The sequence below is a fragment of the Nomascus leucogenys genome, chromosome 22a, assembly GCF_006542625.1.
Source record: "Nomascus leucogenys isolate Asia chromosome 22a, Asia_NLE_v1, whole genome shotgun sequence".
Taxonomy (NCBI): domain Eukaryota; kingdom Metazoa; phylum Chordata; class Mammalia; order Primates; family Hylobatidae; genus Nomascus; species Nomascus leucogenys.
In genome coordinates, this window is record NC_044402.1 from 2,372,792 (window position 1) to 2,389,986 (window position 17,195).

At 48.9% G+C, this 17,195-nt stretch overlaps 1 protein-coding gene across 2 annotated transcripts in view; it reads right to left on the bottom strand.

Moving 5' to 3' along the window:
• Positions 1–973: 973 nt before the first annotated feature.
• LOC115830347 (apoptogenic protein 1, mitochondrial) overlaps positions 974–17,195 on the bottom strand; it is a 28,033-nt gene continuing 11,811 nt past the window's right edge. Inside the window, exons 4-5 of one of the 2 annotated variants that reach the window (XM_003276188.4) lie at positions 4,345–4,435; positions 974–1,327 (exon numbers count right to left, since the gene is read on the bottom strand). In XM_003276188.4, coding sequence (XP_003276236.1) covers positions 1,222–1,327; positions 4,345–4,435 — 197 coding nt within the window. In that variant the 3' untranslated portion in view covers positions 974–1,221. The remainder of the gene's footprint in view (positions 1,328–4,344; positions 4,436–17,195) is intronic. The other variant, XM_030803783.1, reaches the window with a different exon arrangement.

Genomic DNA, 17,195 nt, shown 5'->3' on the forward strand with positions numbered 1-17,195 from the left:
GTTTAAGAAAAGAGGAAAATAGTGCTGCTGTTTCTTGTTAATTTGCTTATAGCATTGAAGAATCTACTAACATAGTTAACACCAAGAATCAAGTTAAACTTTTTGGCATGTAATAAAATTGCATTTGCTTTCATGTCCTCACACCGCACCCGCATTCAGGACGCAGCCCGTGAGGACCCACCAGCTGAGGACTCACGGTGAGGGTGGTGCTGACCCCACGGCCAGCACACCGATCGCTTGGCAGTCAGCTTCCACATCATTCCCGTCGGCAGGCTTTTTTTTTCCAGTAAAACTTTATTAATATATTTATTTATTTATTATTATTATTTTTGGATACAGAGTCTCACTTGGTCTTCCAGGCTGAAGTGCAGTGGTGCGATCTTGGATCACTGCAACCTCTGCCTCCTGGGTTCAAGCGTCTCATGCCTCAGCCTCCACAGCAGCTGGGACTACAGGTGCGTGCCACCATGCCCAGCTAATTCTTTGTAGAGACAGGGTTTTGCCATGTTGTCCAGGCTGATCTTGAACTCCTGATCTCAAGTGATCCACCTGCCTCAGCCTCCCAAAGTGCTGGGATTACAGGCGTGGGCCACCGTGCCTGGCCAATGTTTTGTTTTTTTTTTGTTTTGTTTTTTTTTTTTTTTTGAGACGGAGTCTTGCTCTGTCGCCCAGGCTGGAGTGCAGTGGCGCGATCTCGGCTCACTGCAAGCTCCGCCTCCCGGGTTCACGCCATTCTCCTGCCTCAGCCTCTCCGAGTAGCTGGGACTACAGGCGCCCGCCACCACGCCCGGCTAATTTTTTGTATTTTTAGTAGAGACGGGGTTTCACCGTGGTCTCGATCTCCTGACCTCGTGATCTGCCCGCCTCGGCCTCCCAAAGTGCTGAGATTACAAGCGTGAGCCACCGCGCCCGGCCAATATTTTTAAATAGTTCTGTTTTGAATTGGTATAATTCGAAACACAGGAAACGGGCACCCAGTTCTTGGGCTTTATTTGACACCACGTCCATGACAACAAGCTGGCCTAGAGCCCACATCGGCAGGCAGGCAGCCCACAGTGCCCCAGGACCTACCCTGCCCCCAAACATGCCACGGGGCCCCTTAGGAAGATGTGGGGCTTCTTGTGATCAGTTCCAGTTTTTCTCAGAGCCCCTGTGAAAGGAGCTCCTCTGACCATCTGCTTCCTGTGGAAACCTGGACTCTGGCTGGGTCAGAGTGGACTCCTAGTTGCTCCTCTTCTTTTGTTTCTGTTTAAGCTTGTTCCAAATCCTTTCCAGGGCCACTTTTCCCATGAAGAAGGTGATGGCAAAATTGCGCTTGTACCAATCTCTGTAGAGAAACAGAGGATGCACAGGTGACATGGCGGCAGGGACTGAGGCTTGGTGCCCTGGCCCAGAAGCGGCTCTCAGCCGAGGATGAGTTCAACTGACCAGGCCTCAACTGCTTTGCCCTTTCCCCGCCCTTGTTAAAGCTAAACTATTCATAGAGGCCGGCCTCTCTTCAGGCTGAGAGGGAGGCCCACTGGCGACGCCTGGAGTCCTCCCCAATCTTGTTTCTGGAGGCCGCCACCATCCTCCTTTGGTGTTTTTTTTTTTTTTTTTTGAGACGGAGTCTCGGTCTGTCGCCCAGGCTGGCGTGCAGTGGCGTGATCTCGGCTGACTGCAAGCTCTGCCTCCTGGGTTCGCGCCATTCTCCTGCCTCAGCCTCCTGAGTAGCTGGGACTACAGGCGCCTGCCACCATGCCCGGCTAACTTTTTGTATTTTTTTTTTTAGTAGAGACAGGGTTTCACCGTGTTAGCCAGGATGGTCTCGATCTCCTGACCTCGTGACCCACCTGCCTCGACCTCCCAAAGTTCTGGGATTACAGGTGTGAGCCACCGCGCCCGGCCCCTCCTTTGGTGTTTTTTTGTTGTTGTTTTTTAATCTTGCTTAGTTGTCCAGGCTGGAGTATACTGGCACAATCTTGGCTCATTGCAACCTCTGCCTCCTGGGTTCAAGTAATTCTCCTGCCTCAGCCTCTTCAGTACTCCTTCAATTTTTGCTAAAAGATCCAAGAGAGCCCTTGGAAACCCCAGGCCTCCCGAGCTGGCAGCATTTTAGGGACGTGATGGGCCACGACCACTCTGGAGGCTTTGCATGGCAGGACAGAAAGTTCCTCTCCACCTGCAAACCACCTTTACATCTCCACCTACTTAAGCAATGCTGTCATGAGGAGCAGTGCCCAAAGTAAATAAGCACTTCCAGGAGAAGAAAACCGGTAGCCCATGGGGATTACAGTTCTTCAAGGAAAAGCCATATTCCATTTCACTAATATAGACAACCTGATTCTATGACATGTAAAAGCAAGCTACGCTTCTGCTATTGCCACGGGGAAGGCAGGGGCAGGAGGTGGTGGTGGGGGCCAAGCTCCTCTAAGACCTGATCTTGGGTAAGGCTGGTCCTCTTCACCTGAGTGCCACAGAAAAAACATGAAGCCCATCAGAGATTGTGCCCAGTGCAAACAAACTACGTGTCCAACGACCAGGGAAAGATTATACTCGCTTGTTTGAATGACTTAACTAATTCAGAGTAATACATGACAACCTTAGAAACGGAATCCAGATATTTCAGGACTAATCTTTAGGTCAGACTGTCCCTCACTGAGTCCATCCAGCCTTTGACTGTATCTACATTCTCTTTTTATTAGACAGGGTCTCACTCTTTAGCCCAGGCTGGAGTGCAGTAGAGGGATCTGGGCTCACTGCAACCTCCACCTCCTGGGCTCAAGGGATCCTCCTGCCTCAGCCTCCTATAGCTGGGATTACAGGCGCACACTACCATACCCAGCTAATTTTTGTATTTTTTGTAGAGACAGGGTTTTGTCATGTTGTCCAGGCTGGTCTCAAACTCCTGGGCTCAAGCAATCCGTCTGTCTCGGCCTCCCAAAGTGCTTGGATTACAGGTGTGAGCTACCATGCCTGGCCCATATTGACATTCTTGAAGTCTGGCTTCACCTGCCCATCAGGCTTTGTAACTCTGTAACTGTTTTTTATATATATATATATTTTGAATTTTTAATTACTTGCTTATTTATTTATTGAGACAAGGTCTTACTCTGTCATCCAGGCTGGAATGCAGTGGCCGGATCTCGGCTCACTGTAGCCTTAACCTCCCAGGCTCAAGTGGTCCTCCTAGCAAGCCTTTCACTATGTTGCCCAGACTGGTCTTGAACTCCTGGACTCAAGTGATCTACCCACCTTGGCCTCCCAAAGTCATGGGATTACAGGTGTGAGCCACTGTATCCAACCTACAAATATTTTAAAGCAAATCTCAGATATCATGTCCTATTAATTTCACCTGTAAATACAGGTCATTATTATCTGTAACCAGCTAAAAACCCTTTTTTTTTTTTTTTTTTTTTTTTGAGACGGAGTTTTGTTCTCATTGCCCAGGCTGGAGTGCAATGGCACAATCTCAGCTCACCGCAACCTCCACCTTCCACATTCAAGTGATTCTCCTGACTCGGCCTCCTGAGCAGCTGGGATTACAGGCATGCACCACCACGCCCGGCTAATTTTGTATTTTTAGTAGAGACAGGGTTTCTCCATGTTGGTCAGGCTGGTCTTGAACTCCCGTCCTCAGGTGATACGCCCACCTTGGCCTCCTAAAGTGCTGGGATTACAGGTGTGAACCACTGCACCCGACCTAAAAAAAATTGGTATCTTTTTAAGCCACTGCAGTCACTTAAAAAATAAAGTTGATAGGCCGGGCGCAGTGGCTCACGCCTGTAATCCCAGCACTTTGGGAGGCCGAGGCAGGTGGATCACGAGGTCAGGAGATTGAGACCATCCTGGCTAACACGGTGAAACCTTGTCTCTACTAAAAATACAAAAAATTAGCTGGGCGTGGTGGCGGGCGCCTGTAGTCCCAGCTACTCGGGAGGCTGAGGCAGGAGAATGGCGTGAACCTGGGAGGTGGAGCTTGCAGTGAGCGGAGATGGCACCACTGCACTCCAGCCTGGGCGAGAGAGCAAGACTCCGTCTCAAAAAAAAGTTGATAAAGTCTTGCAACTTCTACCTCTGATATAAACATGAATGTTGTTAAATTCAGGTAAGAAAACACTCCTACCAAATTAGCCGGGCGTGGTGGCGGGCGCCTGTAGTCCCAGCTACTGGGAGAGGCTGAGGCAGGAGAATGGCGTGAACCCGGGAGGCGGAGCTTGCAGTGAGCTGAGATTGCGCCACTGCACTCCAGCCTGGGTGACAGAGCGAGACTCCGACTCAAAAAAAAAAAAAAAAAAAAAAGAAAACACTCCTACCTAATCTGGATGTGCTATTCAAATTTTCAGGAAAAGAGTAAACACCTACCTGTTATAATACATGTGCTTCTGAAAATTTTTACTTAAAAATTCCTTGTAAAAGTCCGCCATTTCTTCTGCATTCAATGTTGCTTTCTGACCTGAAAGTTAATTTCAGCTTACACATTAAGACTTAAGGAGAAAGGATAAACAAAAAAACTATTAGAGCTAACAAGGGAGTTCAGCAAGCTTGCAGGATATATACAAGACCAATATACAAACATCAACTGTATTTCTATACACTAGCAATAAACAGTCTGAAAATGAAATTAAGAAAACAATTCTACTTATGATAGCATCAAAAATAATAAAAGACTTAGGAATAAATTTGAGAGGAGACATGTAAGATGTGTACACTGAAAAATACAAAATAGGCTAGGTGCAGTGGCTCACGTCTATAATCCCAGCACTTTGGGAGGCCGAGGTGGGAGGATCACTTGAGGTCAGGAGTTCATGACCAGCGTGGCCAACATGGTGAAACCCCATCTCTATTAAAAATCCAAAAATTAGCCAGATGTGGTGACTCACGCCTGTAATCCTAGCACTTTGGGAGGCCAAGGCAGGTGGATCACCTGAGGTCAGGAGTTTGAGACCAGCCGGGCCAACATGGTGAAACCCCGTCTCTACTAAAAATATGGGGGCAAGTGGGGGGTGGTGGAGGTTACAATGAGCCCAGATCATGCCACTTCACTCCAGTCTGGGCAAAAGAGTAAAACTCCGTATCAAAAAAAAAAAAGGCCAGGCGCGGTAGCTCATGCCTGTAATCCCAGCACTTTGGGAGGCCGAGCTGGGCCCATCACGAGATCAAGAGATCCAGACCATCCTGGCCAACAATGTAAAACCTCATCTCTACTAAAAATACAAAAACTAGCTGGGCATGGTGGTGCACGTCTGCAGTCCCAGCTACTTGGGAAGCTGAGGCAGGAGGATCACTTGGGACCAAGAGTTCAAGACTAGCCTGGGCAACATAATAAGACCTCATCTCTCCAAAAAATAAAATTAGCCAGGTATGGTGGTGCATGCCTGTAGTCTTAGCTACTCAAGAGGCCGGGGAAGGAGGGTCACCTGAGCCCAGGAGTTCAAGGTTGCAGTGAGCCATGATCACTGCACTCCAGCCTGGGCAACAGAGCCAGACCCTGTCTCATAAAAAAAAAAAAAAAGGCCAGGTGCAGTGGCTCAAGCCTATAATCTCAGCACTTTGGGAGGCTGAGGTGGGCAGATCACCTGAGGTCAGGAGTTTGAGACCAGCCTGGCCAATGTCCTGAAACCCCGTGTCTACTAAAAATACAAAAATTAGCCAGGCATGGTAGCAGGCACCTGTAATCCCAGCTACTCGGGAAGCTGAGGTAGGAGAATTGCTTGAACTCAGGAGGTGGAGGTTGCAATGAGCCGAGATCGTGTCACTGCACTCCAGCCCGGGCAACAACAGCGAAACTCCGTCTCCAAAAACAAAAACAAAACACAAAAAAAAAAGGGCCGGGCCGGGCATGGTGGCTCAAGCCTGTAATCCCAGCACTTTGGGAGGCCGAGGCAAATGGATCACAAGGTCAGGAGATCGAGACCACCCTGGCCAACATGGTGAAACCCCGTCTCTACTAAAAGTACAAAAATTAGCTGGGTGTAGTGGTGCGCGTCTGTAGTCCTAGTTACTCGGGAGGCTGAGGCAGGAGAATTGCTTGAACCCAAGATGTGGAGGTTGCAGTGAGCCGAGATCACGCCACTGCACTCCAGCCTGGCGACAGAGCAAGACTCTGTTTCAAAAAAAAAAAAAAAAAAAAAGAGAAAAAACCTATAGAACGGGAGAAAAACATTTGCTAATCATCCATCTAATAAGGGTCTAGTATCAACAATATGTAAATAACTTTTTTTTTATTTTTGAGATGGAGTTTCGCTTTTGTTGCCCAGGCTGGAGTGCAATAGCACGATCTCGGCTCACCACAACCTCCACCTGCCAGGTTCAAGCAATTCTCCTGCCTCAGCCTCCCGAGTAGCTGGGATTACAGGTATGTGCCACCACGCCCAGCTAATTTTTTGTAGTTTTAGTAGAGACGGGTTTCTCCATGTTGGTCAGGCTGGTCTCGAACTCCCAACTTTAGGTGATCCACCTGCCTTGGCCTCCCAAAGTGCTGGTATTACAGGCGTGAGCCACTGTGCCTGGCCAAGAACTCTTTTATCTCAGCAACAAAAAGACAAATCATCCTATTTATTTATTTATTTATTTAGAGATGGAGTCTTGCTCTGTCGCCCAGGCTGGAGTGCAGTGGCGCAATCTCGGCTCACTGCAACCTCTGCTTACTGGGTTCAAGCGATTCTCCTGCCTCAGCCTCCTGAGTAGCTGGGATTACAGGTAAGCACCACCATGCCTGGCTAATTTTTGTATTTCTAGCAGAGACGGTGTTTCACCACATTGGTCAGACTGGTCTTGAACTCCTGACTTTGTGATCCGCCTGCCTCGGCCTCCCAGAGTGCTGGGATTACAGGCGTGAGCCACCACACCTGGCCAAATCATCCACTTTTAAAATGGGCAAAAGATTTAAACAGGAATTTCTCCAAAAAAGATACACAAATAACCAATAAGCACACGACGAGATGCTTAACACCATTGGAAAATCAGAAAGACAAAGTCATGCCACGTCACGCCCACTAGGATAGCTATTAAACACACAGACAATAGCAAGTGTTGACAAGGATGTAGAGAAATTAGAACTCTCATACATTGCTGGTGGAAATAAAAAAATAGGTCAGGCCACTCTGAAAAAGTTAAACACAGAGTTCGTTATCATAAGACCCACGTGGCATTATAGAGAGATATTTGGTCTTTGTCCCCTGTTCCTGGCACGGAGCTCCTAAAACCTCAGAATGTCCTGAGTGGTTAAGGGTGACAGAAGCTGCTCCTGTTCCAATGGGCCAGCTCTGGTGGGCTCCTGTACAGCTTCGGGATGGGGGCTGGAAACACCAAGCCTTGATTGGAAGCTCAAAACTTTCAGTTTTGGGGAAAGGAGAGGGAGTAGAGATTGAGCTAATTACCAATGGCCAATGATTTAATCAATCATGCCTACCTCATGAGACCTCCATGAAAATCCCTAAACCATGGGGTTCAGAGAGCTTCCGGGCTACAGAACATATCGAGGTGCTGGGAGGAGGCCAGGCACGGTGGCTCATGCCTGTTATCCCGGTGCTTTATGGGGCCGAGGGAGGGTTGCTTGAGCCCAGGAGGCTGACGCTGCAGTGAGCCATGACCATGCCACTGCACTCAGCCTGGGCAACAGAGTGAGACCCTGCTCAAAAAAACAAACAAACAAAAGGTGCTGGGAGGGTGGCATGCCCAGAGAGGGCACAGGGGCTCCGCATGCCTCCCATACCTCGCCATGTGCATCTCTGCTATCTGGCTGTCTCTGAGTTGTATCCTTTATAATAAACCGCTAAGAGTAAGTAAAGCACCTTTCTGAATGTTGTGATCCATTCTAGCAAATTATCAATCCTGTGGAGGGGGTCACAGTCTGATTTATAGCCTGTCAGTCAGAGGGACAGGTGGCCCAGGACTGGCAACTGGCAAAGGATTTAAACAGGAATTTATCAAAGAGAAAGACTGCCTCAGTGGAGGCAATCTGTGGGACTGGGTCTTTAACCTGTGGCATCAGACATGAACTCCAAGTGGATAGTGTCAGAATTGCACTGAATTGCTGGATACCTATAGCTGGTGTCGAAGAGTTGGAGAAGTGGAATGAGAGAAGACACCAGGTATTTGGTCTCAGAAGGAAAAAAGACTCTTTTTTTGTTTTTTGAGATGGAGTCTCGCTCTGTTGCCCAGGCTGGAGTGCAATGGCGCAATCTCGGCTCGCTGCAACCTCTACCTCCTGGGTTCCAGCAAATTCTCCTGCTTCAGCCTCCTGAGTAGCTGGGATTACAGGCACCCGCCACCACACCCAGCTAATTTTTTGTATTTTTAGTAGAGATGGGATTTCACCATGTTGGCCAGGCTGGTCATGAACTCCTGACCTGAAGTGATCCATCCACCTCGGCCTCCCAAAGAGCTGGGATTACAGGCGTGAGCCACCACGCCAGGCCAAAAAGACTCTTAACTCAGCAATTCACCTGTAGGTATATACAGGATTATTCACAGTAGCATAATTCATAATAGCCAAAGGGGAGAAATAATCCAAATGTTCATCAACTAGTAAGTAGATAAACAAGACATAGTATATCTGTATATAATATTATACAGCCATAAAAAAATCTCCAAAGTACTAATATGTGAGACAATATATATAAATCTTGAAAATATTATGAACTTGAGTGGAAAAAGGCAGACAGAAAAGACCACATATTGTATGTTTCCATTTATCTGAAAATGTTCAGAATAGGCAAATCCAGAGATAGAAAGTGGGCTGCCAGGGTTAGGTGAGGCAGGAATTGAGACTGGCTAATGGGTATGGGGTTTCTTCTTGAGGTGATCAAAATGTTCAGAATTAGTGATATAGTTGTACAGTCTTGTGACTACTAAAAGCCACGGAATTATACAGTTTAAAAGGGTGAATTTAGGCAGGGCACGACAAAGAGATTCCATCTCAAAAAAAAAAAAAAAAAGGGTGAATTTTATGGTATGTGAATTGTATCTAAAGGTCACAGCATAACTCATTTTCTTCACAAGTGATTACGACTCAGGCAGGTATCTACACCATGCACAATGAGTGACGTGTTTCGTCACGCACACTCCTGCAGATTCTACGGAGGAACTGTGAGCCACTGCTACACGGGAATGAAATGTATCCTAACTTGAATGCATCCTGGGTTAACAGCCTGCCCATTCCTGGGACAGGTCCCGGCCTGACTATTCCATCTCCGCGTGCTGGTGGGGCTGTTAACACATGAGGACCAGTGCCGCTTGCCTCTGTGGCACTCCCAGGGCGGTGGCCACGCTCAGGCTCACCCACACGCAAGAGAGGTAGAAAGGCCACAGGGCAGGACCCATAGCCTGTTACAGGGAGTGGCAGGGCTGCCCTGAAGTAGGGTCCCCAAAGCAGCCCAGGGGACAGTCTCATGCCCCCCAGCTATGGCTCAGGGACCAGGGAATGAAACCACATCCAGGGTGGCGGCTGCCGGCGGAGCACTCTGGCTTAGAAGCCCCAGTCCCCGAACAGGAAATGAGGTCTCTTGTAAGAGCGCTGGGCTCCGGCTCAGGGTCTCCTGCATCTCCAGCACTTCCCATGCAGAGGCGCAGGGGCCATGCTCGGCTCCTAACCAGGGTGCTCTCTAGCCTCCCCAGCAGACTGCCTTCCCCTGAAGGTGCCACCTCCAGCACAGCGCACGCCACCCTGTGGCACAGCTAATGCTGATGCTCCGGCCCAAGGGGGAGGGGGCAAAGTGGCCAAGGGCGTGATTCCACCCTCCCTCCCACAGAGCGGGGAGGGTGTCTGGCAACCCCTTTATTCACACAGACAGAAACAAGCACGGCTGTCCCCTAGCCACATAGCAGACAGGACAGGAGCCACGTGTCCTCTGGCCGCTCGGACAGGTCTAGTGCCACCAGAGTGAGGAGCAGTTTAACTCTACAGCCCCCTGCTCTGCTTTTCCCTTCAGTTCTGCCATTTCCTATGGCATCTGGGGCGACTTCATTTTCTTCCGTGCCTCGGTTTACTCAACTGTGTAAGGGAGATGGCGGCAGCACAGCCGTCCCCTCCATCCATGGTTTTGCCTTCCATGGTTTCAGTTACCCGAGGTAAAGCGGGGTCTGAAAATATTAAATGGAAAATTCCAGAAATGAACAATTCATAAGTTTTGAACTGCATGTTGTTCTGAGTAACGTGATGAAACCTCCCAAGGTCCTGCTCCGACCCGCCCAGGAGGCGACTCCTCCCTTTGTCCAGCACATACACGGTGTAGAGGCGCCCCACTCGTTAGTCACTCAGCAGCCGTCTCGGTGATCAGATCCACTGTCGCCGTACAGCAGTGCTTGTGTCTGAGTAACCCTTATTTACTTGGTAATGGTCGCAAAGCACAAGATTAGAGATGCTGGCATATTGTTATACTTGTTCTATTTTATCAGTTATCATTGCTAGTCTCTCATGCCTAATTTATAAACTTTATCATAGCTAAAAATGAAAAGTTGTCCCTTGGTATCGATAGGAGATTGGTTCCAGGACTCCTACAGATACCAACATTTCAGGATGCTCAAATCCTTTATATAAAATGGTGTAATAGGCTGGGCACGGTGGCTCACGCCTGTAATCCCAGCACTTTGGGAGGCCAAGACGGGCGGATCACCTGAGGTTGGGAGTTCGAGAACAGCCTGACCAAAATGGAGAAACTCCATCCCTACTAAAAATACAAAAAAAATTAGCCGGGCGTGGTGGCCCATGCCTGTAATCCCAGCTACTCAGGAGGCTGAGGCAGGAGAAATTCCTTGAACCAAGGAGGCAGAGGTTGCGGTGAGCTGAGATTGCGCCACTGCACTCCAGCCTGGGCAACAAGAATGAAACTCCGTCTCAAAAACAACAACAACAACAACAAAAAAAACAGGCCAGGCATAGTGGCTCACGCCTGTAATCCCAGCACTTTGAGAGGCTGAGGTGGGTGGATCTGAGGTGAACAGATTGAGACCATCCTGGCCAACATGAGAAACCTCATCTCTACTAAAAATACAAAAAAAATTAGCTTGGTGTGGTAGCACACACCTGTAGTCCCAGCTACTCAGGAGGCTGAGGCAGGAGGATTGCTTGAACCCAGGAGGTAGAGGTTGCAGTGAGCCAAGATAGGGCCATTGCACTCCAGCCTGGCGACAGAGCAAGACTCTGCTTCAAAAAACAAAACAAAAAAACCCACAAAAAACAAAAAACAAAAATTAGCTGGGTGTGGTGGCAGACGCCTGTAGTCCTCGCTATTTGGGAGGCTAAGGCAGGAGAATTGCTTGAACCCAGAGGTGGAAGTTGCAGTGAGCCGAGATTGCGCCGCTGCACTCCAGCCTGGGTAACAGATTGATACTCCATCTCGAAAAATAAATAAAATAAAATATAATGGTGTAATAAACCTGGGCAACATAGAAAAAAATTCTACAAAAAAATTTTTTTTAAATTAGCGAGGCATGGTGGCGTGTGCCTGCAGTCCCAGCAACTTGGGAGGCTGAGGCAGGAGGATGGCTTGTGTCTTTAGTTTTGTGTCTTTAGTATAGACGGGATTTCACATTGTTAGCCAGGCTGGTCTCGAACTGCTGACCTCAGGTGATCTGCCCACCTCAGCCTCCCAAAGTGCTAGGATTACAGGAGTGAGCCACCGCGCCTGGCCGTTATGCTGTACTTCTAAATTTTTCTATTTTTGGCCAGGCGCGGTGGCTCACGCCTGTAATCCCAGAACTTTGGGAGGCCGAGGCGGGCGGATCACGAGGTCAGGAGATCGAGACCACGGTGAAACCCCGTCTCTACTAAAAATACAAAAAATTAGCCGGGTGTGGTGGCGGGCGCCTGTAGTCCCAGCTACTCGGAGAGGCTGAGGCAGGAGAATGGCGTGAACCCGGGAGGCGGAGCTTGCAGTGAGCCGAGATTGCACCACTGCACTCCAGCCTGGGCGACAGAGTGAGACTCCGTCTCAAAAAAAAAAAAAGAACTTTGGGAGGCCGAGGTGGGCGGATCATCTGAGGTCAGGAGTTTGAGACCAGCCTGGCCAACATGGTGAAACCCTGCCTCTACTAAAAATACAAAAATTAGTCAGGCGTGGTGGTGTGTACCTGTAGTCCCAGCTACTCAGAAGGCTGAGGCAGGAGAATCGCTTGAACCAGGAGGCAGAGTTTGCAGTGAGCTGAGATCGTGCCACTGCACTCCAGCCTGGGTGACAGAGTGAGACTCTGTCTAAAAAGAAAAAATTGTAATTTTTATTTTCAATATTTTATTGTTTATGTTTATTGTTTTTGATATTTTTCAATCTGTGGTTGGTTGAATTGAGGACATAGGGGAGGGACAACCGTGTAGGGAAAAACCCAGTGTACATACAGGGCTTCGTACTAGCCTCGGTCTTAGGCATTCACTGGGGGTCTCGGAATGTATCCCTCGGATAAAGAGGGCCTACTCTGTCTCATGTGTTACTGTTAATACACACATAGGGCACTCAAAACTGTGTCCATACTCAGAGGTTGAGGCAGGAGGACTGCTTGAGGCCAGCCTGGTCAACATAGCGAGACCTCATCTGGGATGGACAGAGGCCGAGACCGTCCCCACCTGGCTGTGTGGCCCCAGGGCTGTGACTTACCTCCATCTGAGTTTCTTCCTCTCTAGTGTGTGACGGCAACCGCACACCTCATGAAGCTACACTCCGTCAGTGTGGCAGGAGGGGCAGGGCTGGCACATTAGTGCCTTGCTTGTGGTTACTGCTGTTAGGGTGACCATGGGAGTATTCCGCAGGCAGGGGTATCAGCTGCTGCCACCTGACTCCATTGACACGGGCGTCCCTCAGGGCAGGTCTCCTTGCATTTGGCTCAAACACCCCCAGGCCAAGGCTCAGCAGGCAGCAGAAGCGCTGTCATATCTGCCAAGCAGGGCACCATCCACACTGCAGCACTGCAGCTTAATACCGAACCTACTACTAAGTTCAGGGAAAGAGGCAAAACACCGAGTTCACCACACTTACTGAAAACCGAGTGGGTGTTTCACGAATACTCGGGAGACTGACTTAAGCTAAACCCATCTTGATGGTACACTTCCTGCCACTGCATAAATACTCTGGGAATGAAATACATTAGAGGAATTCTCCCACAATACTGCCTGCCTTACAAATGAGATTTAATTTTGAGACCGGCAGAACTGAAATCACAGTATTCGGCTGCTTGCACTTCAAACTCAATCACTCATTTTTCTGCACTGCTGCAGAATATTCCAGTGAAGGCCACTGAGTGGGTAGAGACCACTACAGCCTTATCTGTTGTTCTAGTGGACATTTCCATTCTTCCCATTCTTCTGCAATGAAAGATGGCGCTGCAAGGAACACACAGCTGAACTCTTCCCATGTTTCCCCACAGGAATTTTTTTTTTTTTTTTTTTGGACACGGTCTGGCTCTGTCACTCAGGCTGGAGTGCAGTGACACAATCTCGGCTCACTGCAGCCTCCACCCACTGGGCTCAAGTGATTCTCCCACCTCAGCCTCCCGAGTAGCTGAGACTATAGACACATACTGCCAAACTTGGCTTTTTTTTTTTTTTTTTTTTGAGATGGAGTTTCGCTCTTGCTGCCCAGGCTGGAGTGCGATGGTGCGATCTCGGCTCAGTGCAACTTCCGCCTCCGGGGTTCAAGCGATTCTTCTGCCTCAGCCTCCTGAGTAGCTGGGATTACAGGCATGCATCACCACGACTGGCTAATTTTGTATTTTTAGTAGAGATGGAGTTTCTTCATGTTGGTCAGGCTGGTCTCAAACTCCTGACCTCAGGTGATCTGCCTGCCTCAGCCTCCCAAAGTGCTGAGATTACAGGCATGCGCCACCGCATCTGGCCTTAATTATTTTTATTTTTAAATTTTTTGTAGACAGAAGGTTTTACCATGTTGCCCAGGCTGGTCTCAAACTCCTAGGCTCAAGTGATCCACCCACCTCAGCCTCCCAAAGTGGTGGGATTACAGGTATGAGCCACCAAGCCTGGCTCTCCACATGAATTCTCAGAGATGATTCATGAGCATCATTTGCCTGCTTCCTGGGATATATGTAAATATGCGTAGCTAAATCCTTCTGGAAAAGGGGCTGAGGATTTTCTGCTGCCATCCACCTTTGATGTAACTCCACCAGCACTGAGTCTCAAGACTGAAAACATTCTCCCATGAACTGAGTAAGCATGAAATGATGACTTCTTGTTGCATATGCACTGCAGGCTGGGCGCGGTGGCTCATGCCTGTAATCCCACCACTGTGGGAGACTGAGATGAGAAGATCACTTGAGGTCAGGAGTTTGAGACCAGCCTGGTCAACATGGCGAAACCCCATCTCTACAAAACACACGCACAAAAATTAGCCGGGTGTGGGGGCAGGTGCCTGTAATCCCAGCTACTTGGGAGGCTGAGGCAGGAGAATCACTGGAACCTGGGAGGCGGAGACTGCAGTGAGCCGAGATCACGCCACTGCACTCCAGCCTGGTGACAGAGTGAGACTCCATCTCAAAAAAATAAACAAATATGCCTTGTAAAATTTAGAGTTTGAGCAATTTTTTCTTCTTGTAGTCACGTTATTTGTCTATAAATGTGTGTTATTTCTGCAAATTTGTGGCAGCTTTCCCTGAAGTCCAAATTGCCCGTGTTGTCTTTGCTGCTAGCACTTGCCCTTCCTCACATTTCCGGGACACTGATCCCTGCGCCTACCCAGCCCTCTGATCCTTTGCCAACAGGCCTGCTCTTTTGCCTGCTTCCTCCCGTCTCCATGGCAGCAGCCAGGCTCTCTGCACAAGCCCCACCTCTGCCTCAGCTGATCCGGGCACCTCCCAAATGGGCTGGAGCCAGCCTGAGGAAAGACAGCCTCCTCAGCTGACTGCTTCTTTGAACTTAGGAGGGATAAACAAGGAGGCAGAGAAAGCCAGTTTATAGCATGAGAAAGGTAAAGCAGTGGCCTAGGAGAAAAGTTCAAACACGAGGAAGAAATTGCTCTGGTCCTAGCGTCTGAGCACAGGCCATGACTGGGGCCAACTCCACCCACCTCTGGGTACTGAGCCACCTCCACATCTGCTCAGCAAACTCTCCTGTCCAGAAACCTGGATCAAAAGGAGTCTTAACACAGACGCTTTCGGCTTTTATGTTCTTGAATATCTCCATCTTTACCCTCAAGCTCAGGAGGGTATCATTCCTCCATATAACGGTGACTCTGTTATATCCTATTAGATGCTCTAGAGCTATGAACTATGTATCTAACTCTTTAATCCATAAACAATCGACTTTCATTTTTTTATTTTTTTGAGACAGAGTCTCGCTCTGTCACCCAGGCTGGAGTGCAGTGGCGCGATCTCAGCTCCCCGCAACCTCCGCCTCCTGGGTTCAAGTGATTCTCCTGCCTCAGTCTCCTGAGTAGCTGGGATTACAGGCGAGTGCCACCACAACAAGCTAATTTTTGTATTTTTAGTAGAGACGAGGTTTCACCACGTTGATCAGGCTGGTCTCCAACTCCTGACCTTGTGATCCCCCTGCCTCGGCCTCCCAAAAAGTGCTGGGATTACAGGCGTGAACCACTGTGCCCAGCCTGACTTTTAATAATTAACTTTTTGGCCGGGCACGGTGGCTCACGCCTGTAATCCCAGCACTTTGGGAGGATGAGGAGAGTGGATTGCTTGAGCTCAAGAGTTTGAGACCAGCCTGGGCAACACAGCAAAACTCCGTCTCTACAAAAAACACAAAAATTAGCCAGGTGTGGTGCTGGCGTGCACCTGTAGTCCTAGCTACTTGGGAGGCTGAAGTGGGAGGATCACTTGAGCCCAGGAGGTCAAGGCTGCAGTGAGCCTAGATGGTGCCACTGCATTCCAGCCTGGGAGACAGAGTGAGACCCTGACTCAAAAAGCAAAAAAAAAAAAAAAAAAAAATTAATAATAACTAACATTTTGACCCACTGGAATACATTTGCATTGCAGGGAGAACGAATCTAAATTTGTTATTTTGGGCCAAAGGTTTCTCCAACATCACGTATTCAACAAAGCTCCCCTTCTCTTGGTTCTTGGGGACCTATATCCTCACACATTGGTGCAACCGTGTACAAGACATGTGCTCTGGCTCAAGGTGACATGCCTGCTGCCCCACTCCCACTGCAGGCACCGCGGCCTGCTCACTGTCAACAGCTGCCAGAGCAGGCAGCTCCCTGTATGTTTCCCTTCCTTAACACATCCTGTCCTATTACCAAACTCAGTTTCAAACCTAATTTAAGGCCAGCCTTTCAATACTCAGCAAAGCCATCAATAGGATTCTGGGACCTTAGTAAGAATCAAAACAACTTCTCCCATCTGTTAGGAGAGTGGCTGTCTCCAAAGCACTTCCAAGATATGAGCCGACCTAGTCCTACCTGATATGATGACAGACCTACGGACACAGCACATGTGATGTGCACACGCGCACACACACATGCACGCATGTGCACACGCACACGCACACGCACTCATACATGGCCAGGTCAGCATGGAATGCGCTGACGGCCATGGGGCGCGGCGAGGCCCAGTAAGGCTTTGCAATCCGACTCCCGAGGTGAGAATCCAGGCGAGAATCCAGGTGAGAAACCACATTCTCACTGTGCAATTTTGGTGAAGCCTCAGGTTGCTCATCTATAAAATGGTAAAGATAACAGTATCTACTTCATTGGGTCACTGTGGGAAACGCAACAGGTGATATACGCACAAGACTTGCACAGTGTCCAGCACAGGACCCAAAACTGTGAGCGCTCATTCTCATGCTTACTGTTGGATGCAGCATCTGCTCCAGCTCTGCCCTGTAAGACCCCACCTCTCCAGGGCCTGCAAGACCCCACCTCTCCAGCAGCCAGCAAACAGCAACAGAGGTCCTGGCACGGGGGTGACTCGAGCTCCAGGCCTTTTATTCCAAATGAATTAGGAGAGGCAAAGGATTAGTAGGAATGGCACTTTAGCCCAATGACAGACTTGGCTTTTGGGGTCGATGGTTTTGGATTTTCTATCAGAACAACTTGTTGGCAGCAGACATCTGTTTAACGAACAGCATGAGATGTTATTGAGGCCTAACATCAACACCAACAGAAAATAAGGAAAGGCTATTTTGAGCACTGAACTGAGATCAGGAATCAGAAGAGAAGCTGGTTTGGAGAGGAAGAAGCTGTAAAGGCTGAGATCTCAGGACGAAAGTCAAAGGTCAGAGGTTGGTCATCCATCATAACCACCTAAAATCCTGAGAG